This window comes from Rhinolophus sinicus, linkage group LG06 (genome assembly GCF_036562045.2).
Source record: "Rhinolophus sinicus isolate RSC01 linkage group LG06, ASM3656204v1, whole genome shotgun sequence".
Classification (NCBI taxonomy): Eukaryota; Metazoa; Chordata; class Mammalia; order Chiroptera; family Rhinolophidae; genus Rhinolophus; species Rhinolophus sinicus.
Genome location: NC_133756.1, coordinates 97141271 through 97166751, shown reverse-complemented (window position 1 = coordinate 97166751; position 25481 = coordinate 97141271). Strand labels below are relative to the sequence as shown.

At 35.2% G+C, this 25481-nt stretch overlaps 1 protein-coding gene across 2 annotated transcripts in view; it reads right to left on the bottom strand.

Annotated features, from left to right (window-relative positions):
- Positions 1–25481, bottom strand: part of TRPC6 (transient receptor potential cation channel subfamily C member 6) — a 115508-nt gene that overhangs the window by 43424 nt on the left and 46603 nt on the right. For both annotated transcript variants that reach the window (XM_019714511.2, XM_019714510.2), the window contains exon 2: positions 1387–2161. In XM_019714511.2, coding sequence (XP_019570070.2) covers positions 1387–2161 — 775 coding nt within the window. The remainder of the gene's footprint in view (positions 1–1386; positions 2162–25481) is intronic.

Genomic DNA, 25481 nt, shown 5'->3' with positions numbered 1-25481 from the left:
ATTCCATATAATCTTTAATTATATGTATATATAATTAAAGCCCCCCAAAATATATACACATCTTAAGAGATTAACACTTTGGTCAATGTTGCTCAAGCAGTAGTTCACCGTAATCAGAAGTGTCTGGATGCTGATGGTAACCACTTTGAGCACCTCTTGTAATTGCAGAAGTCAAACATGACTTGTATTCATCTTTTGTTATTGCTATATATTAATATAGTTTTTTCCTTTCTTAAAATGTATATACACTTTTCTGGTGCCCTGCGTGTATGTGTGCATGTGTGTATACTGAAGTAACATACCAAGATACTTTTAGCAGGATATACCTTTTTCTTTTGTTAAATACATAGCAAAAACTGTGAACATGGTTAATCCAACTAAAAATTCATTTCCAGTATTGTGTCATATATTCAAAATTAATTTTTCAAAATTTGTATTTATTTTTTATTTTGAACAACGGTGTTCAATGTATGTAGTTTTATTCAATGCACAAATAATAGATGTAATAGTAACTCCAGAATATTTTTAATATCCAGAGCCTTATAACCACAGGAAATAAAAAATTCTAAAATTTCATGTATATATTTCATATATACATATGTAAGTATATACATATATAAAATTTCACATACATATAGTAATTATGAGAGACTTTACAAAAAAACTATTATATTAGGAATCACATTTGTGGAGGAAATTAGACTGGAAATACAAGCTCAAGGAGAAGAAGGAAAGATGTAGCTATTCTGAATGTTAAGGAAGAAGTCATTCACTTATTTTTAAACTAGGTGATGACGGGCATCACATCATTGTAGCAGTGAGAAGCTCCCGGATACACTTGAAGGAGCAATTTCAGAGTTCTATGTTTCAATGTCAGTATTTACACTATGCAGCAAGTGTGTATGTATGTGTTTCTGAAGTCTAACTGTGACTGCCTTCAGCTTATTCATCTTTCTGACATCAACAGCATCTATCACCATGCTCTGAATACAGAAACAGAGTTTTAGAGGAGAAAGAACATGGGTGTTAGAGTACAGCATACCTGGATTCTGATCCCAGCTCTGTCATTTACCAGTTGTTGATCTTGGGCCTTACTTAACCTTTTTATACCTCCATTTCTCCATCTGAAAAGGAACTAATATCTTCTCAAGGTTGTGACAGAGATTAGACATAATAAATATAAAATGTCTAGTACATAGTAGAATATCTCTAAATGGTAGCGATCACCACTTGTACTACATATAATAATAACCGAGTTTGTTGAAAAACCATAACATTACCTACTGTCCACCATAACTAGCACAATGCTGAGCACACAGTGGAAGCTTGTAAATAGACCTTGACTTCCTCTTGTAGAGGGTGAAGTCCTTATTGTTAAAGACCTACCTTGAATTCTTTCTCAATGTTGGCCAGCACTGCCAGCTCATTGCTAAGTTCTAAAGCTGTCATGACTGGATCTTCACTTGACAATGACAGGTAAGCTGGACTTGCCAGGCCTTTATAAGCATTAATCCTAGACCTGGAGTGGCTAAAGGAGTCATGCTTCTGTTTCTGGTTGCATTTGCTGCACTTGCAGAAATAATCATGAGGCCGTTCAATCCGAGCACCCTTCCGCAAGAGGGTGTGTACAATTTCATATTCCTGGCACTGGGCAGCCAGAATGATTGGAGTCACATCATGGGAGAACCGTGTCCCATCTTCGTCATAGGCATAAAAATCATCTTGCTGGAGTTCAGACTGGCTGGGGCTGGTTGCTAACCTCTTTCCTTCAGCAAAAGCTGGATGACTAAGAATGGCTTCCACAATCCGAACATAACCCTTACTAATAGCTAGAAGCAAGGCATCCCCAACACGTGAGAGATTTTCTTTCTTGAGTAGAAGTTCTGTAATTTCCAGATGCTCATTGGCCACTGCCAACTGCAGGGCATTCTGGCCCATGTAATCCACACAGTTAACATTGAGTGAGAGACATTCTTCTAACATCTTCCTCACCACTGGGATGTTGCCATATTCAGCTGCATCTAAAAAGCGTTCCTCTTCAAAAGACAGGCTTGTTGAATGATCATTAAACATATATGCTGGTCCTCGGTTAGCTAACCTTCTCCCCTTCTCCCGGAGAACTGTCTGCCGCCGGTGAGCCATTCTATTGTCGGTGCTTCGGCTGTAATAAAATAGAAAGATTGTGAACAAATCATATTAAGAGCATTTTAGTGTGCCAAATGACTTGCCATCTAATGCAATCCTCCAGCATATTAGATGGTGTCTCATGGTCTCTAGACCAACTGTAATGTAAAATGAAGATGCATTTATTTGTTAATGAATTCCAAGAACTTCTCCTTTAAGAAAGCAAGCACTTTGCATATGCTAACATTCCAATTTGGGGTGGAGACTCTTGCAATTCCCATCATCTCTCTGTGGCAATCACATAGAGACTAACTTGTGTTTTACCATTACAGATACTATAGACATAAGAAAGACCAATAATCAGTCACCATTACGATATAGAGTATGAAGATATTTTTTAAAAAGTAGAAAAATAGCAAATCCATTCAAGTCAACACATATTTATTGAGGGTCTCCTACGCCAGGCCCAGACATTGTGCAAGGCCCAGAAAAACCAATGGTGAAAAAAAACAGAAACTTTTGTGCCCTTATAATTCTTGTAGTCTAAAGAGAAACTGGGCAATGAGCATATTACCTTGTTGTCAGCTGTTTAATTGTCATGATAAACCAATGACTTGCCAGGATCATCTAACCTAGCTTTTAGGAGAAAGTGACATGCTAAAAATGGAAGGATGAGTAGGAGTCAGGTGAGAGTGTGTATAGGAGGGTGGCACATGGGTCAGGTGCAGGTGGAGAGCTTTCTCCAGCAGAGGGATCAACTAGATGCTACAGCATAGGTTTCATTAACAGGGACCATTAATGCTTGGACTCTGCTAGGTGTTGTTCTAAAAATTATTAGAAACTTGAGGAAACTGTGATCAAGGTGCTAGGTGGGAAGGAATTCTTCTGTGATGAAGACAGTTTTAAAAGAGGTGGCCTGCCTTCAATGTGGGCCTTCAGTCTGTGATAATAAGTGACTGCTCCTCTGATCAAAATGCTACAATGGCGATTTTTTTTTTCCTTACTGAGTCATAACTTTATGTCTTAAGGTCTTTTTGAGCTTGAAAGGCTCAAGCGTTCTCATTACCACTAACTGAAAACCCAAAGAGAACAAGTTCCTACAGAACAGGGAAGGGCCAGGTTATGGGGGAGTCTGAAGAGAGGGAAAAAGTTGTGATTGATTATTGATGTAATAGATGCTTCCTGTCTTTATAAATGTTCTAAGAGCCCTCCTTCTTTAAAGACAATCACATACTTCCCAGCATTAAGAAAATTTAAATAAATCCAAAGACCCCATAAACCATCTTCACCTCCAATGTGTCCAGGCCTAGATAACTTAAATCTCTTTCTCTCCTAACACAGATCCCTCTTGATACCAAATCTCCAGGCAATGTTGTCTGTGGTAGTGTTGATGCCCTAATAAGTTAGCAACTCAGAAATAGATTATGGTTCTCAAAGTAGCTTGAAGGGTGTGCTGCCATATTCACAAATATTTGTCACAGATTTTCATTCAACAGTGAATCTTTGAGCTATCCAAGGCCTCTTCAAAACCAACCGGGCTGATGTTTTATTAAAGAGACAACCTTGTAAATGATGGAAAGGGCCAATAGCCAGACATACATTATAAAATTAATAGTTTCCAACATGCATCTTTAGATAATGTACATGTAACTTTTATTAAGTAATAAAGGAGTGATTTCTACAACTGTTTTGTTTTCAAAAACTATTGTTTTGTTTTCAATTCCATTTTTAATTTTATTCAAGTTACACATGTACATATTTTAAGGACGCTGTAAGCTTGATACAAAAAACAGCAGTCCCTTGTTCTTCATTTTCTCTACTTCTGGATCCCCAGAGGCAATACATGTCAACTGTTTTATCTGATTATTTGATAAGTTAAATCCTTATATCCATATGACTTGGTAATGTTGCTATTTCTTGATTTTCGAGGTTTAGCATTATCTATGGGCTTCCCATTAAAAAAGTTCAGGATTTAACTCACTCTCAAAATTTCCTACCATACCTTCACACCTTTCTCACATATACACCCACATAGACACACACAAACAAGCTTCATGGTCCCTTATTATTCCAAGATAGTTATATCATAACCTTTGTTAGATACTATTTACATTATAACAATGCAAATGCTAGGCATAGCTATGACAAGCAATATACTGTGGTGTCTTTTCTGGTGCAGCTGCCCTATGTCCTGAAACCCAGCAGTTAAAAATTCTCTTTCTTCAATTGAATTCTCATAATTCAATACTATGAATTAAGTATTCATATGCTTAATGTCCTAGGTACTTATGACTAATTCAGCAAAATTCTCTTCTTCAATGTAAATCTTATTTTAATACATTCAACACACTTTGTGTGCGTATGTGTGTTTTCAATTTTAACTTCTGGAGGAATCTCTTCTGTAGCCTTCTGATTTGCTAATCTGGACTGGTTGCTGTGTAAATGTGAAAAATGTATGTTGTTCTTGAATCTTCCTTTTAGCATCATCCCCAAGATTCTCTTTTGTGTTGGGTTTCTTGTTTTCTGTATTGCAGATCCTTCTCTATCTTAGTTTACTCCCTTGTTTAGTACAGCACCTCCTCCAGTAGCTGACTGAGAAAGCATACAGGGGCGGTAAATTTCTTGAAATATTGCATGTCCAGAAATGACTCTCTACTATCACCAACCTTAACTGGTAATTTGGCTGGGTAGAGAATTCTAGGTTGATACTAATTTTGAAAGTCTTGTTCTGTTAGATTCTAGTTTTTGTAGTTGCTATTAAGAAATATGGTTCTGGATATTCTCTTGGTGTCTGGTAACCTAAAATTTCATGATTTTTTTATTGGCGGGAATTTCTTTTCCTCCATAGTTCTGAGCACTCAGTAAACCTTTTAATCTGGAAAAGTGTGTCCTTCTTTTCTGAAAAAAACATTTTTGACTTATTAATATTTTCCGATAATTTTGTTTGCCACTTTCAATGCTGTTTCTGGAACTCCTTTTTGGATGTTGGACATTCTGGAATTATACTTTAACTTTCTTATCTTTTCTTTCCCATTTTTCCAAATGTTTATTGTTTTGCATTATACTGTGGAGCACTGCTTTAATTTTATGCTCCAATGTATCTTTTGAAATTTTTCTCTGCTGTTATGTTTTTAATTTTTAATAACATCTTTTTGTTCTTCAACTGTTTCTTTTTATAACACCTTTTCAGCTTTCAAAGACACACTATCTTCTCTTATCTAATTCTGGAGATGCTGGTGATAAAGACCACATAGAACAGAGCACTTCAGAAAATTTACGCCTAAGTTACTTTTTGATGTTTGTTTGCTTTGCTCTCTATATCTTATATTAGAGTTTTTCCTCAAATAGCTAGTGATCCTTGGTGGATATTCTTTTCCATTTAAAAAAATAATTATTAATTCTAATGTTTTTTTCAAAGAGAGTGCAATTTTCCCTCAGAATTAGCCAGACACTAATACTGATTTGGACAAAAGATGATTCTTGGGGGTGAGTTTCTAGAAGAGCAGAATTATTTCTGAGTTAACAGGATGGATGAGGTAGAAGAAACAAGAGGTCACCAAAGACTTGCTATATGAGCAACCATATATCATCTTCCATCTGAAATTCTGATCTCACTTCTTTCCTCTCTGGCACTTTTCCGGTCTAGTGACTCTTTAGCCTTTACCTCCTCTCTTGTTTTTTGTAAATATTGCATTTTATAGTTTCTGTGTAGACAAGAGGAAGTTCAATGATTAGGGGGAAGGGAGGTATCTGCTGAACATGGATAATGCTTTGCAAAAGAAAAAAAATGTAAAATTAAGGGAGAAAAGAGCTATGATCATGGGATTTATAAAAGTGAAATACAAGTACTAAGAGTGAGAACTTGCAAGAAAATTTCTACTGTAACTGAAAAAAACAAAAAAAAATAGTACCAAGTACTAAAAGACCAGAACCAAGCCTGTTTTGGGCTCTTTGTATTCCTAAGAATGGGAGAAATAATTATTCCAGCCTGTCACAGGATTATTTCCAGAGTCAATTAAAATTATGAATGTGAAAAGTGAAATTTGGATTTCATTGTTTTTTTATAGTTACAGGAATGTGCACTCACATGAACAAGAAGGACACTGATTTTATCATTTTTTCAGCTGTTATTCAATTAAAAGACCCATGAAAAGGCAAGGACGGCAATGGTAATTGTTGTAAATGGTTTTTGTCTCTTTACAGAAAGAACAAATATAATCAGTAGCTTTACTCATACCTCAATTTTTAATCTGGTTTCCAAATTTTATTTTTTCACATAACACCTCTAAATTATTTATACTAAGGTAGAATAATAAGCCTGAGTTGTGACATCTTTAATTCTAAAATTTTAAAATAATGATTTATAATTTAAATCGCTGTTTATTTGAGTAATAGCAAGTTCTACTTTAGCAAATCACTACTGTTAATAATATGTCTTATTCCCTTCTAAACTATCATGGCTTTCATACCTATAACTTCCATCCTTTTGAAAGAACAACAAAAATATTTCCATAGAAAATGTTTTCTTCAGTTTTAAAGCATCTCCTGTCTCTGTCATTGGGATCATAAATATTAATCAGATATGCAGTTATATCATGATTTTTTTAAAGGCCTGGATTATCATCTCTTTAGCACTCCATCAACACAAAAGTCAGATACAGAATGTTTATAGAGGTTATTTACAATTGCTCCAGAAAGATAACTATTGCTTGCACAATGAAGGCAGTACCCCTTGCCAGGATAGTGAGAGAAAGGGAAAGTTGTTTTTATGTTGACAGAACAAAATGTGTACTTTGTTGTTTCCGTATCTTCCCTAACTGCAGTCTAAAGCAACAAAAGTCTCCATACCTACTATTTTTTCACAAGTGCTATTGCTTAATCCCTGACTTTCAGAGGCAAAAGTAAAAGGTGTACAACAACTTTTTAACTAACAAACATTTGTAGCCTTTTAAGAAAGATACTACATATTGCTAGGTTAGATTACCTCCCTGAGAATGGATTTCATAACACTATATTGTAGAATTCTACATTAATTATATGTGTAACCTAGAAAAATCATCTACTAGAAAGACGAACAGCCCAAAGAACTATGTCAACAAAAGAAATATTTTCATTCCACCTAAAGGGAACACATTTTGCAAAGGTGGTTCTTCTATGGAAAATATTTATTAAGAATTTTTCTTCATCCATTTAGCCATATTTAGCATGGTTAAATATTTAGTTATGTACATTTTATGTCTGTATTTTTAAAATTTGTTAAATCACAATATATAAATACCAGTTCTAGGACAGAGCGTAAAAATAGCCTCCATTGGTATTCAAATATTTATTATTAGGTCATGAAAATCAACAGTTTTTACATACCTCATTTTCCTGATTCTTTTTGCTGGCGGAATAGTGCCTGTTGCCCCAGATAGTGAGAGATGAAATAATTCATCTCTGTTGAAAATGCCAGCAACACAAATTAGTTTCTGAGTCAAATGGACTGTGTACTTGAGTCCAGAGCCTGTGCAGTAATTTCCCCTACTTCCTGTTCAAACATGATGCACTTTTATCAAATGAAACTGTTCCTATATAAACTAAGCTCCATATTGAGTATCTAGCTTAACTTTTGCTTTTTGATTCAAAATCCTTGAAAATATTTGAATTCTAACACAATTCTACTAAAGCAAAAGCATTAGAAATGTAAATAACATGTAACTATTCCTGGCAGCATGGAAGAGTCAGAAGAGTAGACTTTTAGATTCACCCTAGGAAGGCGAAAACAAAGGAAATTCCAGAATATGTATTTTATCACATGAAGTTATCCATGGAAAAAATTAGACTTGGGTATTTAGAGATTAACAATCAACACAACTAGCAATTTTGTTGACTACTTTAGGATGAATAATAAAACTAGTTTGATTCTGATTTTATTAAAATGAGAGTGTTATTACTCTGTCTACTTCATCCATGATTACCCTGCCCTTCCTCCAGGGTTGAGGGAGCAGTAAACAATTAAAGTGGTCTCCCTTCATCCCATGAGAACAAGGACTTTTTTGCCTTAGTGACCACTGAATCCCAAGTGCTCAGCAGACAGGCACATTGTAAGCACTATGTACATAACTGTCAAATGCATGAATCCCTCTCGCCAAAGGAATAAAGTTCAAAGCCTGTTTGTTCCCCATTAAGCTGATAGCAAATCACTATGAGGTACAATCCTACAAACAGAAAAGAAACACAACATAAAGGTTGAACCACAGTGTGTCCCAGTGTATATAAGATATTTTATATTCTTTTCAAATAAGCAACAAGCTCAGTAGGGAACAAAGAAAGTTGAAAGGCATCTTTTTTTTTTTTTAAATTTTATTAGTTTCAGGTGCACAAGACAAAGTAATACTTAGATGTTTATCACTTATATCCCTCACACTGTGTGAACCCCCCTCCCCCCATCCACTATCCCTCTGACATCGCACACAGCCATTACATTTCCACTGTCTCTATTCCTAATGCTGTACTCCGCTTCCTGTAACCATATACATACATACATATATATATATATATATATATATATATATATATATATACACATATATATGTGTGTGTGTGTATATATATATATATATATAATTATACTTGGCATTCATTATTGTTCAGCTTCAGGTGTACAGTTCAGAGATCAGGCATCTACATCATCCCTGAGGTGGTCTCCCAACTGGGACACATGTCCATCGGATACCCTACAAAATCTTTACATTATTGATTACGTTCCCCAAATTAATTTTCAAAACCCCGTGGCCATCGTGTGGTTACCGACTATTTTCTAAACCCTTCACCTTCCCCTTTACCCCCACCTCCACTACCATCTTTTTTAAGGACACCCTTGTGACTTGTCTTTGATCCAGAAATGGAGATTTTCTTGTCCTTAAAGGCAGAACTAATATTCTCTCATCTCTCCTGCTCTCTGTGCCCACCCTTGACATTGCATGTAGAGAGAGCATAACTACCCATTTTCATAATCCCTTACCAAATCCCCTTAACCTCCAGATAGTTTATTTTGATTCAATCAGTTCTGATTTTCCCCATGGACTCCTCTCATTTCATCAAAATACTAACTTTCCTTTTGATCAGTCACACGACACCATACCACTGCCTTATTACTTCTCAAGCAAAATGATAGTAGCCTGAACTGCTTGTCACTTTTAGTTGGGAACCAGCAAAAGTGTGAGTGAAAAATGTCTTGTGTGTGTTACATATTTTTTGCTTATTTTTATCACCAATTTTTGTATAGATTAGAAACCTAACTATGTGAAAGAATAAAAACATGAGTAAATAATGGAACAGTTATAGAAACTTAACTTTTTTAATAAAGCAATTAAGTTTGAAATATCATTGTTTCTTTTCAGCCTACTGTTTGTGGTTTAATTTATTTCATGTGTGATGTCTTCCCTGTTTGAAATGTTCTTCAGGAGATCTCTGGGTGCATGCATTTATTTTGATCTATTTAGATAGTGTACTCTTGGAAATATTAAAAACTTTATGTGTAATACAAGCAAAATATATCCCAATTATCACGTTAAAACCGAGGTTTAAACTCTGTTTCCATTACCAATAGCCACCACATTACACAAGCACATTTCCCCACTCTGCAAATAACTTCTGTGTAAGACAGATTCCAGGAAAGAAAAAGACAGCATATTTAAATTGGGCAATCTGAGGAGTTTAATGAAGAAACTCTAGGAATACGTGAGTAGGAGTGAGGGAAATCCAACATGGCACCCTGGGGTACCCAGTTCTAAGAGAGTATAGTCTTAGGCCTGAAGGGGCATAAGGCGGGAGCAGTTACCAGAATTTAAACCAGGGAGGTAACTGTAAGGCAAGGGCCACTTGACAGAGTTTCTGGTAGAGATTAACAACCAACCCTCAAAGAGAGAGCCTGGGAAATTCATGCCCCAACCTCACTCTCCTGCCCTCTGCTATCTCATAGTGGCCTCCCATGGGCTGCACCAACTGAAAGCCTGGGAACAAAGGATACCATCGATCAATCCACACAGGTCTGCACTGATGCCATCTGTCCAGGCAGAGGACAATGTGCAAATGGTGGAGAGTGGCCAGGAGAGCCAAGACAACAACAGCCAGCACACACTTATAAGTGAATTTGACTGCTATGATTAATCAAATGATAAGTGTGTAATTTTTTATTATGAGTCACTGATATATCATCAGTTCTCACCTTTCTGAGCTTATTTTTCCCTTCTATAAGCTATCAGGAAAAACACCCACATTCAATTTCAGGCAGTCCATTATCTTAAAAATTAAAAAATGAACCTTTAAGATTCATCCATCTGCATTTTAAGCTGATGCTCATATGAGACTTAGGATGAACAACTCTGATTCTGAGGGTGAAGAGGGTAATGTGATGTCACAGAAACACTCAGAATTGTTGAAATTGTGTGTACATCACAAGCCAAAGCTGCTGACTGCAGAGATGATGGTGCTAAAGAAATGGACTTCCACAACAGCTCTGGAACGTGCCCTCAACCATTACCACATGGGCCAACTGTTCACAATGCAGGTGTAAGTCTATGTGAGTCGGGCATGTCTAAAGAGGGCAATGTAGAGAAATGGAAGTTTGGACAATGCTGTACATAGTTTAATTTATTTAGAAATAAAAATTGTGGATGTCTTTCTTTGCTGATGTGGTATGATTTTTATATAACACTATCAAACCTCACATCCACCATCAGGATCTTAACAGTTCATTCATTCATTAGTTCGAATATTTACAGTTCCAGGCACTGTGCTAGGTACATGGGGAATACAGCAGGAAAAAAACACTTAAGCATGGCAGAAAAAAAGAGAAGTAAATAAAAGATTACAGGGCAATCTTTTATCAACGGGAAGATGGGATGTACTATGTAAATGACAGTCTATGGGTCAGGGAAAGCCTTCTGAAGAGATATCTCTTATTCTAAGAATGAGGAAAGGCTAGAAGAGAGGAGAGAAAAGAAGAAGCCCTATAGGCAGAGAGAACCACATTTACTATGTAAATCAATAACCCAGAGAAAACAGAAAGATGTCCATTGTAGCTGGGATGCACACGAGTTCCCTCCCTCAAGGCACTTCTGATTCCTGGCTCAGTTTAAATGCAGGTAGAAGGCTAGGGTCTGGGTTCCATTGCTGTTCTCAGTTCAGCACTTAGGACTACACCCTAGAGCTGAAATATGAAAATTTAGGTAACTCCCAAAGAGCTAAGGATTCCAATTTAGGAGATTCAAGCTTCAGAACTCAAGTATTGAGTCCCCAGCTCAAGGAGTTTTGCTCTGAGCCATATGCAGCTTACATAATTCAAGGTCCCAAGTTTAGAAAAAATTAAGGATAAATTTAGGATTGCTGAGACCTGAGTCCTTAGGGATCTGAACTTGAAGCAACTCTGGGGAGCCATGTGCAATATTGGAAAGAACATAACTTGGAAGAAAGCCAGGCTTTATCGGAAATCCTGATTTGCTGTTTACCAGCTATGTCATCTCCCTGAGCCTCAGACTCCCTAGCTATACAATGGGTGGTGAGGTGGGGGAAGGGATAGTAAGTTACTTTGCAGGGTTACTGTGAAATTCCTGATTGGTGAAATTCAGTTTAAGGTAATCCGATCCCTCATCTATTATGGATTTCATGCTCTTCTTAATCATGATTGCTTAATGCTGACCAGGTTTAAAATGGTATGCTTAATAAACAAGATGAAAGCTAAGTAGCCATTAAACAGCTTCTCTTTCCCCAATGTCATCTCTTACATTTGTACAATGTGCCCCAAACAACAGATTGACCTTTCCTCTTTTCCTTTTCTTGCTCTGTACATAAACATGGCTAAAAAAGCATTTTCATTGCCTTAGTGTTTTTGTTTTTTGTTTTTAATCTTCAGCATATTCTGTGTTGCAGCCTTGTTTGCAGTATTCTTAAAACGTGTTCCATTCTTTTCTCTTCATCCCCATTTATGTATTTCCCTTACCCTTCTTGTATACATGGGCTCTTAAAACCTGAGCTCACCTTATATTCCAGTGCTGATTACAAGGAGAGGCACAAAATGTTTTATGAATCAATGTCATAATGGATGAATACTAGAAAGAAAAGGGTATGGATAAAAGAAATGAATAGAGATCATCTTGTTTTGTCCCATTTTTTAGGAGTCTCCAAAACTCTTTTATTCCATATCAAGAACCTATTTTTTACTATACAGTTAGAATGTCATTTATCAATAACCAAATGTGTATCAACCATATTACACAAACTACCTCTGCCTTCAGAAAGTTAAATTTTGAAAAGTGTATCCTGTATTTATGAAGTCAACGTGACTCTTCCTAATGTTCCTGCATCATTCAGGCAGCTGAGGGGAAGGTAGACAGACCACTCTGAAGCTGTAACCACATTTGCTTCACTTCCCATAAAAATGACAGTCTATTCATTTAGTATTTCTCCTACCAGAGGATGTGATCTCATTAGTAACACACCAGTTTTTAGATCATAGATCTGTGGGAATAAGAGAATTTTATATTTGAATATGAATATGGTCACAAAACTAAGTCAACCAAGTTTTACATAGTAATATGATAAGATCTTCCAGTAATTCACACTGCCCTCTTTTAAATGGGCTGCTGCCTTTGAAACAAAGGCCAAAAGGTTAGAAAGCATCATAAATAGTAAATGTTGCCCAATGACTTTCAAAACTTATGTATATTTCATAATTTTGTCCTTTATATCATTCCTAGCATCATAATATCAGACATTTTCTAGCTACAATTTTTTTTCCTCCTGTAGGGCCCAAATTCATAAATTTCCATCAAACACCCCAGATTCACAGTCGATAAAAACACAGATGCTGAAGTAACCAGACATGTGTTCCAGTTCTGACCTGGCCATTTGTTGATTCTCTGGCTTCCTCCAAAATAAAGATTATAATGTTCCTATTTCACATTATGTGCATTTTACTTGAAAATATTACTTATAGCCCTGGCATAATACTAAGTGTTCTACAAGTCTTAACTCAATTAATCTTCTTAACAATTGAGGTAAAGATAATGTAAAGCATTTACTACTTGATAATAATAAGTGTTCAATAAGTAGTCTTAATTGTTACTATTCTACTATATTTTAAAGTAATTTTACTTGCCATATTTATCCTCTCTCAGTAAAAATGAAATATGGCAATTTGGTTGTTTGATTTTGTGCAAACTAATTTGTGTCAAGTAAATTGTAAGTTTACTATATACATACACTTACTTTTCCAGCTTTATAAATAAAACTACTGGATAAACTCTTATGAACATATATTAACTTAATTTGACTAGAATTGGGAGAATGGGAACTGATATTTACTATATGTTTACTTTGTGCCAGTCTCTTATCAATGTTATTTCATTTAATTTTACTGTAGCTGGTAAGGTTGTTGCTTCAACTTCACACATGAAGAAATGTTTCAGGATTGACCCAAAATAGGGATGGTATACGAGAACATCAGGAAAAGTGTTATTTTTTAATACAGCTGAAAAGAGCTAAGATTGAATACCCTTAAAACAACAACAACAACAACAACAAAAACACCCTACAATGTCTAGGACTAGTCATGATATACAGAAAATGTTTTCTTAAGTTCATACTTACCACAAATGGTAAAGCAAGATTATAAATTTAGGTTTATAGATGTCATATTTCATTTTTTAAATCTTATTTTTATTATCAGAAAACATACATGAAGAGAGCCACATTTTAAGTTTAATAATAAAATCAATATAACTTGCCTCCCCTGCATCTAAAACCACGTTAGACCACTGATAACTTTGAAGACCTCCGTGTGCCAATTTTGAATTACTATCTCCCCCTCCACTTCAACAAGTGACCACCATACCACCTCGTCTTTGTTTTAAACATTCTCTTGACTTTATTTTTACAGCTTTTCTATCTTTGTATGTCCTAAAGAATATAGATTAGTTTGGAAAAAGTAAGTATTTAGTACAAACCCGGCATAATAAGGAAAGGGAAATATTGACACTGTTACCTTATTGGAGGAAAGCTCCAATCATATGATAGGCAAAGCAGAGTTTGGTTCACTGTTTCACTCCAGCTTCCCTGAGAGTTTGCAAAGGCCCCTGTGGGTTAGGTAGAGGCTGATCACGAGTGAGCGGCATCCTCTTCTGTCAGAATTGCAAAATTCAGATACCTTAGTGTATTGTTGGTTGTTTTGGTGGTGAGCGATGGTGTTGCTCCTTCAATATTTTGATTATCTACTGAATTCCAAGACAAAAGCTTTTTCCCTTTTGCCTCTTTTCTCTTTTACTACTTAACAAACAAAAGATGCTTTTCACTTCATTTTTGCCTTTCCCCTAGAAGGTACACATTTTGAAGAACTGTCTTTCAAACTGTGCCTACTTTTAAGTTATTTCCCTGAAAGTTCATGCCCTGATCTACAAGAACACCTTTTTTTTCAGACTTAGGGTAGGCGTAGTTTTTGTGACAGTAGTTTTAGATCAACCTGAGGCTATTCACTAGCTTTCTTCTTTTCTCTTCCCTGTAGATTTTCTTAGTACTCATTTGCTCCAAAGCAGGCCAGGGTGGAGGAGGTGTGGCAGGAGGATGAGAGAGTCCATATTAGGATTATCAAAGAGAAAAACCACAAACCCAAAATGGTGCCACTTGTGCTAAAGTCCATGATACCAAACCTAGATTTAATATCTGACCTACTTGCTGTTTCATCCTCTCCCATAATCTTAATCAACCAGTCTGGAATTTTGTGGTCAACATCATGAGGTAATCTGTCACATAGGTCTTCTCCATCCTCATTGAAAGAAGAGGCAATCTGCATAACAAAAACCCCTACAGTTCAATTCCCCCCCAAATATGTCCTACTCTAAAATAATCCTTTTTTTTCTTTTGTTAATACATCCCTTAGCCCATGCCTCTTCCTTATAAAAACCTTCCATTTTGTACAGCCCCTAGTAGTGCCCTTACAGTTGGGAGATGAGATGCTGCCTGATTCATGAATAATTTAATAAAGCCAATTAGATCTTCCAATTTACTTGGTTGAATTTTGTTCTTTTAAGGATTTTAGTAGGTGTTTTCTTTTTCTTCCTTCAGTTATTTTAAAGTTTGGTCATTCCCTGTCTTCAAGTTATGCCATAGACATGATTTCTATGAGGTTTTACTTACTCTTTCTTGTTCTGTATAGTTTCTAAGATATATTAGAAGATGAAACTAGGCAGTTCCCAGTGTCCTCAACTACCTGGAATTTTCTGTACTTTTGTCTTTCTCATAAAATATTTTAAATAAAACAGAGATTCCACTAAACTTTGAAGAGACTAACTCTGTGGTGAAACAAACTTTGATCTTCAGTGGAGAGTAAAAAAGCAAAAATTCTATATTTTCTCATAGAGTTAGACAGCATTTCACCTAATAGAGATTTATTGTTGGCTAAAATTAAATACAATGAATTGAGAAAGAATAAATCATTTCAGTGGTACTACATTTGAGATTTTAAAAAAGTATCCAATCATTACTCAAATATTCTGCTCTACTTGAAATCATTATTCAAGGCACTTGTAAGTGGAAAATAAAGTAGTTCAAAATTGTTCTAATGTTGCATAAAACATTAAGAATGGATATGGTATTCATAGCAATGCAGGCCTAACAAAACAAGAAAAATCTCAAATCAACAGTTTATCCTTACACCTAAGGGAACTGGAAAAAGTACAGCAAAATAAGCCAAAAGGGAGCACAAGGAAGGAGATAATAAAAATCAGAGCAGAAATAAATGAAATAGAGACCAAAAAAAAAAAAAAAATACGAAAGATCAATGAAACCAAGAGCTGGTTTTTTGAGAATATAAACAAAATCGACAAACCTTTAGCTAGATTCATCAAAAAAGAGACAGGACCCAAATAAATAAAATCAGAAATGAAAGTGGAGAAGTGACAACAGACACCACAGAAATACAAAATAATTTAAGAAAATACTATGAGGAACTATACACCAATAAATTAGACAATTTGGAAGAAATGGATAATCTTCTAGAAGCATACAACCTTCCAAGGCTAACTCAAGAAGAAATGGAAAATCTGAATAGACTGATTACTACCAGTGAAATTGAATAAGTAATCAACAGGCTCCCAACAAACAAAAGCCCTGGACCAGATGGCTTTACAGGTGACTTTTACGAAGTGTTCAAAAAAGAATTATCACCTATTCTCCTCAAACTATTCCAACAAAGCCAGGAGGGAAGCCTCCCAAACTGTTTTTGTGAGACCACTATCACCCTGATTCCCAAATCAGACAAAGACATTACAAAAAAAGAAAACTACAGGCCAATATCCTTAATGAATATAAATGCAAAAATCTTCAATAAAATATTAGCAAACAGAATTCAGCAAATATTAAGAAGATCATATACTACAATCAAGTGGGATTCATTCCTGGTATGCAAGGTTGGTTCACTATCCACAGATCAATTAATGTGATACACCACATTAAAAAAATGAAAATCATATGGTCATATCAATAGACGCAGAAAAAGCATTTGACAAAATCCAGCAGCTATTTATGATAAAAACTCTTAAAAACACGGGAATAGGTGGATCATATCTCAACATACTAATGGCCATATAATATAAACCCACAGCTAACATCATACTCAATGGGGAAAAGCTAAAACCATTCTCCTTAAGATCAGGAACAAGGCAAGGTTGCCCATTTTCTCCACTTTTATTCAACAGAGTTCTGGAAATTCTAGTTACAGCAATCAGACAAGAAAAAGCAATAAAAGGCATCCAAATTGGTAAGGAGGAAGTAAAATTGTCATTATATGCAGATGACATCATACTATATATAGAGAACCCCACAGACTCCACCAAAAAAACTGTTAGAACTGATACATGAATTTAGTAAAGTAGCAGGATAAAAAATTAATTGCTTTTGTATACACCAATAATAAACTATCAGAAGGAGAAATTAAGAAAACAGTCCCATTTACAATTGCTTCAAAAACTATAAATACTTAGGAATAAATTTAACCAAAGAAGTTAAAGACCTGTACTCAGAAATTTATAAGACACTGAAGAGAGAAATTAAAAAAGGTACAAATAAATGGAAACACATACCACACTCATGGATAGGAAGAATTAATATAGTTAAAATGTCCATACTGCCTAAGGCAATATACAGATTCAACGCAATTCCTTTCAAACTACCAAGGACATTTTTCACAGAAATAGAACATATAATCCTAAAATTTATATGGAACCATAAAAGATCCCAAATAGCCACAGCAATCTTGAGAAATAAGAACAAAGTGGGAGGTATCACAATATCTGACATCAAACCATAATACAAGGTTATAGTAATCAAAACATCATGGTATTAGCATAAAAACAGACACATAGATCAATGGAACAGAATAGAGAGTCCAGAAATAAATCCATGCTTATATGGTCATTTAATCTATGACAATGGAAATAAGAATTTACATTGGCGTAAAAACAGTCTATTAAATAAATGGTACTGGGAAATCTGGGCAGACATATGCAAAAAAATGAAGCTGGACCACCTCGTTATACCATATGCAAGAATAAATTTAAATGGATTAAAGGTTTAAATGTAAGACCTGAAACCATAAAACTCCTAGAAGAAAATATAGGAAGTAAATTTGCAGATATTACCCTTAGTAATATTTTTACTGATATATCCTCTCAAGCAAGGGAAGTAAGAGAAAAAATAAATATATGGGAATACAACAAACTAAAAAGTTTTTTCACAGCAAAGGAAACCATCAATAAAACAAAAAGGCATCCTATTGAATGGAAGAAGATATTCGTTAATGATACATCAGATAAGGGGTTAATATCCAAAATTAATCCAAAAAAAAAGAAAGAAATAAAAACTCATTCAACTCAACACCAAAAAACCAAACAACCCAATTAAAAAATCAGCAGAGGACATGAAGAGACATTTTTCTAAAGAGGACATACAGATGGCAAACAGACATATGAAAAAATGCTCAACATCACTAGTCATTAGAGAAATGCAAATAAAAACCACAATGAGATACCACCTCACTCCATTCAGAATGGCTATCATCAATAAATCAACAAACAACAAGTGCTGGCAAGGATGTGGAGAAAAGGGAACCCTCGTGCACTGCTGGTGGGATTGCAGATTGGTGCAGCCACTAAGGAAATCAGTATGGCGATATCTCAAAAAAATGGAAATGGAACTACTTTATGACCCAGCAATTCTACTGTTAGGTATGTATCCAGAGAAACCCAAAACACTAATTCAAAAAAATTTATGCTCTCCTATGTTTATTGCAGTGCTATTCACAATGGCCAGGGCATGGAAACGACTGAAATGCCAATTGGTAGGTGACTGGATTAAGAAACTGTGGTACATTTATACAATGGTACGTTTATACTTGGCCATAAAGAAGAATGAAATCTTACCATTTGCAACGATATGGATGGACCTAGAGAACATTTTGCTAAGTGAAATAAGTCAGACAGAGAAAGACAAATACCATATAACCTCACTTATATGTGGAATCTAAAGTATATAATGAATGAACAAACTAATCAAAAACAGTCTCAGAGATATAGAGAAAAAACTGACCGTTGCTAGATGGGAGGGGGTGGAGATGAGGGAGAAGGTGAGGGGATTAGAAAGCACAATTGGTAACCACAAGATTGCCACGGGGATACAAAAGACAGTTTGGGGAATATAATCAATAATGTTGTAAAGATTTTGTAGGGTATCCAATGGACACTTGTCTTATTAAGGAGACCACTTCATGGATGATGTAGGTGCCTGACCACTGCAGTGTACACCTGAAGCTGAAGCTGAATAATAATGAATGTCAACTATGATTTTATACATATACATACATATATATATATATATATATATATATATATATATATATATATATATATATATATAGTCATAGGATGTGGAGTACAGCATGAGGAATAGAGTCAGTGGAACTGTAACAGGTATATACGATGTCAGAGGGGTAGTAGATTGGGGAGGGGGGTTATCACTTTGTGAGGGGTATAAATGTCTAACTATTACATTGTTTTGTACACCTGAAACTAATAATAACAAAAAAGAATGGATATGGTGATTCCATATGAAATTTTCTGCCCTTCTTACATCAACATTTGATGAAATATTCTTTCTTTTACTCTTACTTCTCATCCCTGAATTCATTTGTGGTTTTAAAATTATAATGGCTGTTAATTTGAAAGATATCTCCCTAAAATGGACAGGCTTTGTCTTTGCCAAAGTCAATACACGATTACTCAATGACAGCCAACTGCCTGGATGTAACAAATTCATTAGTATTCCTCCAAATTAAAAGTAGCCTCTCCTTCATATTACTTTTTATCTTTACTTTTATAAATTTGGAATTGTAGGCCCATCATTGCCACTCAGGTAAACTTATTAACATATGGAGAGACAAGGGCTTCAACATGCCAGGCCTTTATTGTTCCTTATACCTGAATGTATTTATGTCAAAACATAATTCTACCATCAAACGTAATTCTACCATACTCCAAAAGCTTTTTTTTTTTTTTTTTTTTAAGCCTGGGTCTTTCATTTCAATATCCCTCATTTCTCAAAATGGTGAGTTGCAGATCATATGTGTATATACAGTGTTATATATACAATCTTTATAAAACACAGCAAAATTTGATAACAAGAGCTATGGATAGCTGGGTGATAGGATTTCCTACAGTGTGTTTGCAATATTTTTTATTTATTTATCTCCTTGTTTATTTATTATTTGTATAGCAGATCCAGAACTTTAATGACATTTTTTCCTGATAAGAATTTCATTTTGTTTTTAATAAAAATTGAATATATTTAAGGTATACAACATGATGATTTGACATACATTACATAGTGAAATGATTGCTCCAGTCAACCTAATTAACATATCCATCTCTTCACATAGTAATCTTTTTCTTCATGAGGTGAGAGCACCTGAAATCTACTGCTAGCAAATTTCTAATATTCAGTACAGTATCATTAGCTATCAGTATCATGCTCCTCATTAGATCTCCAGACTTACTTATCCTGCATAATTGCAACTTTGTACCCTTTGACCAACATCTCTCCATTCTCCCCCCTCCCCACCCCGGTAACCTCTGTTCTACTCTCTGCTTCTAGTTACTCAACTTTGTTAGATTCCACATGTGAGATCCACCTACAATATTTTTTAAGTAATTTATTTTCTTTGATTCAAAAACGCCTACTTCATTCACTTTCTAATTATTTCTCACTTTTTAACTCTTAGAAATACATATGCAACTCTCAAGTTTCATTGTCTCACTTAAAATAGCCACTGCTAAGTAGAAATCTTAAAGAGTTGAAAATGTGTAAAAGCCTAGGGTCCAATTACATTAACCACTCATTTTTGTATAACCATGGAAAAAACAATGAAATGAAATGAAGTTAAATATCCCAAAGTAATAACATTTTTGGAACAAACACATAATGGTCATTAGTATATCTCTTGCTTTGGAAAGGCAATGCAGTAGAGCATTTTGGCTTTGGAATCAAATGAAATTTGAATCTCTGATTTGTGACATGTTAAGTGTGTGATCCTAACCCAGTAACTTAAGCTCTCTTAGCTTCAGTTTCACTTCCTATGAAAGGGGAATAAGAATACCAACTTTTCAGGTTTGTTTTAATAAGTAGGAAAATATTTTTAAATAGCCCACAGCAAAGATGCTTAGTCTTAGAATTTTCGAGATTTGGTGATCAATTAAATGGAAAGAAGATAAAGGGAAGAGACTAGGATGACACTCACATATCTGGTTTGGATGAACATGTCTGAGCTGAGAATTAGACAGGTAAACGTGCAGTAAGGAAAAAGAGAATGTTCTAGAAAGAAGAAATTCATGAACAAAGGGCAGAAGGTGAGCGAGAACATAACATATCCTTGGAACTCAAATGAGTTTAGTGTACCTTGAGGATCAAGTATAACAGAGTAGCTAGAGATTAGGATATGAAAAAAAAAAAAAAAATAGCTGCCAAATCATGAAAGACCTTGTGAATTATAATGCTGTGTTTGGAATTTATCCTGAGAGGGAAATGAAAAGACTGAAAGCATCTGCAACAGATTTGGAGAAGAGAGGAACAAGGGACAGGAAGAAGGAGGACCAGTGAGGAGACTATAGCTAAAAGCTGAGTATGAGACAACAAAGGCCTAAAGTAAGGTAGCCAGAATGGGGACTAAAGGACACATCAAGAAAGTCTTATCAGATCCTCTAGGATGGGGGCATCTGCTTCTCTTCTGTGGTCCATAGCCCTTCATGCTCACTACCCTCATCAAAGATGCTTATCACAGTACATTTCAATTACATAGTAGAATATAAGTCCCAGGAGGACAAGAATCATGTCTTATTTCCAGTTCCTCACATAATTTCCGGCATGTGAAGTGTGTTCAGTTTGTATGTGTTAATGAACGAGTGTAAATAGGAATCTCCCTCTCCCACTCTGAACCTCTCCTTTTAACAATGGCCATTCATGAGAACAATGAAGATACCTCTAACTACTGGAATTGTTTCCACCAATAGAAACAGGATCACCATTAACCTCATAAAAGTTTTGAGTGCCAATTTCCATGTGAACTGTATTAAACACTAAACAGTAAGTCAATTATAGTATATTTTCTGCCCTTAGAAGCTTATATATAAGGTATATATTTTTTAATTTTCAGAAAAAATAAGTGTCCGTATATTTTACTTTTCCTTTCACCTTTCACCTTTTAAAATCAAGATTATCAACTGTGCTTATTTTTCACTGAGTGGACTCTTCCAGGTGTATCATTCCTAAATTGTTTCTTTGTTTGTATATATGAATCTTTTGTAGAATATTCTGAATATAAAAAAATGCTTTAATTAAATAGGTTTAGCTTCCAAAATATAGGAAAAATTTTAAAGCATAACTGATCAGTTTGTTTCTAATGAATTATACTATTCACTATACATAACTATACACATAAATGATGAAGGGATGGCTAAGGCTACAATATCAAACACATTGTATAGGTGCAAGACTGCAGTTACGAAGCATAGTACTGACACTGGTGAAGGAAATATGTAAGAGCAATTTTAATTATAATTTTTCAAGAATAAAAAGAATTTACTTTTATTTTTTTATTTCCTACAACGTATTTATTTCCCTCTGAAATTTGCACTTTCCCTGAAAATGCCAAATGAGATTTCCAGGTTTTGCAAGCTCTATTGAATTATTGTCTCTAAGTCTTGGTTAAACATGTTTTTACCAATTACTCTCAAGTTTGAAAAACAACACTTAAAATCGTTATATTCCATTAAAATAGATGCCTCTAGGACTATTAAAAAATTTATGAAGCAAAATCTTTTTGCTTTTTATCATTTTATGCCCATATGATTGGACCGAGAAAGCAAGTATTCTTACATAACATTGAGGGAAAACAATTTACATTTTTTTCATGACAGAGTCCCAATCCTACATACTAGGTTAACAAGAGACTATACGCATTTGTAAAGTAGGGTATGTTTATGTATGAGTGTATAAATGTGAGATATTATTTAATTATTTGCATGGACGTTTTGCAGCTTTTATAAGAACAATGGTACACAATTTGAAATTTATTAATTAATCAACTTCATGAAATTATTTACTTCATTTTATGTTGTTTTTAGTTCTTTGTTCAAATTATTGCCACCCCAAATCCTTTCTGAAATGCAGTGGTGTATGTCTGTCTGTATATCTGTATCTACAGCCAGATTTATATCTATCTATTTGAATAAATAAATGTATGTTACTTTTATGTATTATTTCTTATTTTAAGTGTGTATGATGGAAAATAAAAGTCAGACTAATGAAGTATTATCCAACTGTTCGATCTTGAGATACTGATATCAAAAGATGTCTACCAACTATGACCGGCAAACACAATGCAGACCATTAAGTAGTATATGCACTGTGATCTCATCTACTAATATGAACTTACTCTGAAATACTATGGCTAAAAATTATCTTTAACATTTGGTATTACCTTGGAGTGTTATTGCCCTGTATATACGAGCAACTCATAAAAGAGCTGCTTAGCTTGGCACTTGGCACACTTTAAACACTCAGTGAATGCTATTATCATTATTTTATTATTGTTGTTGTTATTAACTCTCATATGTAGTCTGTTTTCTCTCATCATATAAATCTATGGGGATGCAGGAGCGTTGCTTTTGCCACTTAAGATGCTTTCTGAGCCTGTTAGAAAAATATAAACATACTTAGGAGTGTGAGGTTATAATAATGTAATGTGTCAATGAAAATTCTTGGAGCCAAACAGAATTTTGACCGAAAAGATTCTTAGGTGTTTCTGGAAGGCTAAGTTGACTGACAAGTACATATGAAAGAATAATTTATAAAATGATTCCACAAGCCAATTGATATCTAGAATCATAAAAATATTAATGATTCTTTCCAAGCCATACATCCTGAATATTTATAACTAATGAGTGAAAGCAGGGAGGAGGCATGAACTATGAACAGGCACCACTTTCGTCCTATTAACGACTAAGAAACTTAATTTCAATTGAAAGTAAAGAATAATAAATACATTTTTCTAAGGACTCCACACGTATTTTAAATACCAGACTTGTGGATCCACAAAACTTTATTTTGTGACACAGGGGTTTATGGATCAAAAGATGAGAAAAAGCTTCAAATTTCGCCAAAAGCCTAGAAAATTCAGGAAGGATTAAAGGAGTTCACATACTGCTGAAGATGGGAGTAGGGTAATGCACATCCGTCTATTAACCGGGAAAATGTAGCGACATAGAGGAAATGGAAATCTAGGCTAAACAGCAGGGCGGCATCCTGACTCAGAAAGCCATGCCATTGGAGCACTGTCGTCAAGGAACCAGCAGAGGCTGCTGCTTCATTAAAAGAATTAAATGGCCTGGGTGAAAGCAAGAGTGTGCACTGAGCAGTTTGTATCTTTTAACTAGGTCCTCTGACATACACAGTGTTTTTCAAATTGTCTTAATACAGAATTATCTGAAGGCAAAGTGAAACAATGCTAATGGTTGGGAAGAAGAGACTATTCTATAGAACTGTATAATCTCAGAATTAGGAGGGATCTTAGAAAACATTTATTTATGAAATACTTAGATACCACTTATTCTGTACATGTCAGGTGCAATTATAAACATTGTTTTATAAATAATAACCCCATCCTCATAATAACCCTGTGATGTACACACTATCAGTATCCCCACTGTACAAATGGAAAAGCTAAGAAACAAGAGCGTAAGTAACTTGCTTTTGGCCACACAGCTCCCAAGCGGCAGAGCAGGGACTTGACCCCAGGAAGTCTGACCCCCAACTCTGCGCCTTTCACCTCTTTAATGTGTTGCCTTTTATCCAGGTAGACACTCAGTGTTACTTTTTCTAGATATGAAAGGATATGACAGAGTGTACAGGCAACATGTATAGCCTCTATGCAAGAAATATTTAGACAAACAATTTTGATTCTAAGAAAATCTGTTTGGTTTTACCAAAGAAGATTATTTGCCAAAAACTCCCCCTGAATCCCATGAATATGATGAATGAAGTGAACCTAATTTTGAGGCTTTTCATATTTAACACAATTTCACTATCTGCCATGTCTTCAACTAATCTAAATATGCAGGCCCAAATCAGAAACTTTTCCACATCTATTTCCTATCTCCAGTCATATGGTATTGGCATTATGTATTGCTTTTCTTTTTCCATCCCCTGTAACCAATCAAGTAAGTTCCTTACCTCTTCTCTCATTCTCTCTGCTTCATTGCAACTGAAACTCTTATTACCCAGACTATTGCAGAAGTGCCCTAAGTGTTCTCTCCATCTACCCTCTGCCTGCTTTAGTCATAGCAGAGAAGGGTTGGTCAGGGGGACTTGAGAAGGCGACAGCTCTGCAGATTGGAAGTGAGGTGAGCTATATCCTAAGATAGAGGCATAGTTGTATGGACAAGAACCAACATCAGACCAATCACTCATGGTGCTACGGCAAAAGCAAGCTCAAAGGTCAGATCAAGCAAACCGCACTCCGCAGTTGAACCCAAGGCACATTTATCCCCAAGCTAAGAAGCTCAACCTTCAGGGCCTCTCACTTGCACAGGTCCCTTCCAAAGGCTCCCAAGGTCCCTTCCAAGGGACTCTAGCAAGTTTGTACTCATAACTTTGTAATCTGTTTATTATTATTATTATTTAACAGGACCCTTAACATTATATAAGCATCAGGCCCCACAAAGCCTTCATCTTCTTCTGGTTGAACTTGGTTTTAATCATACTTTCCAGGTGAA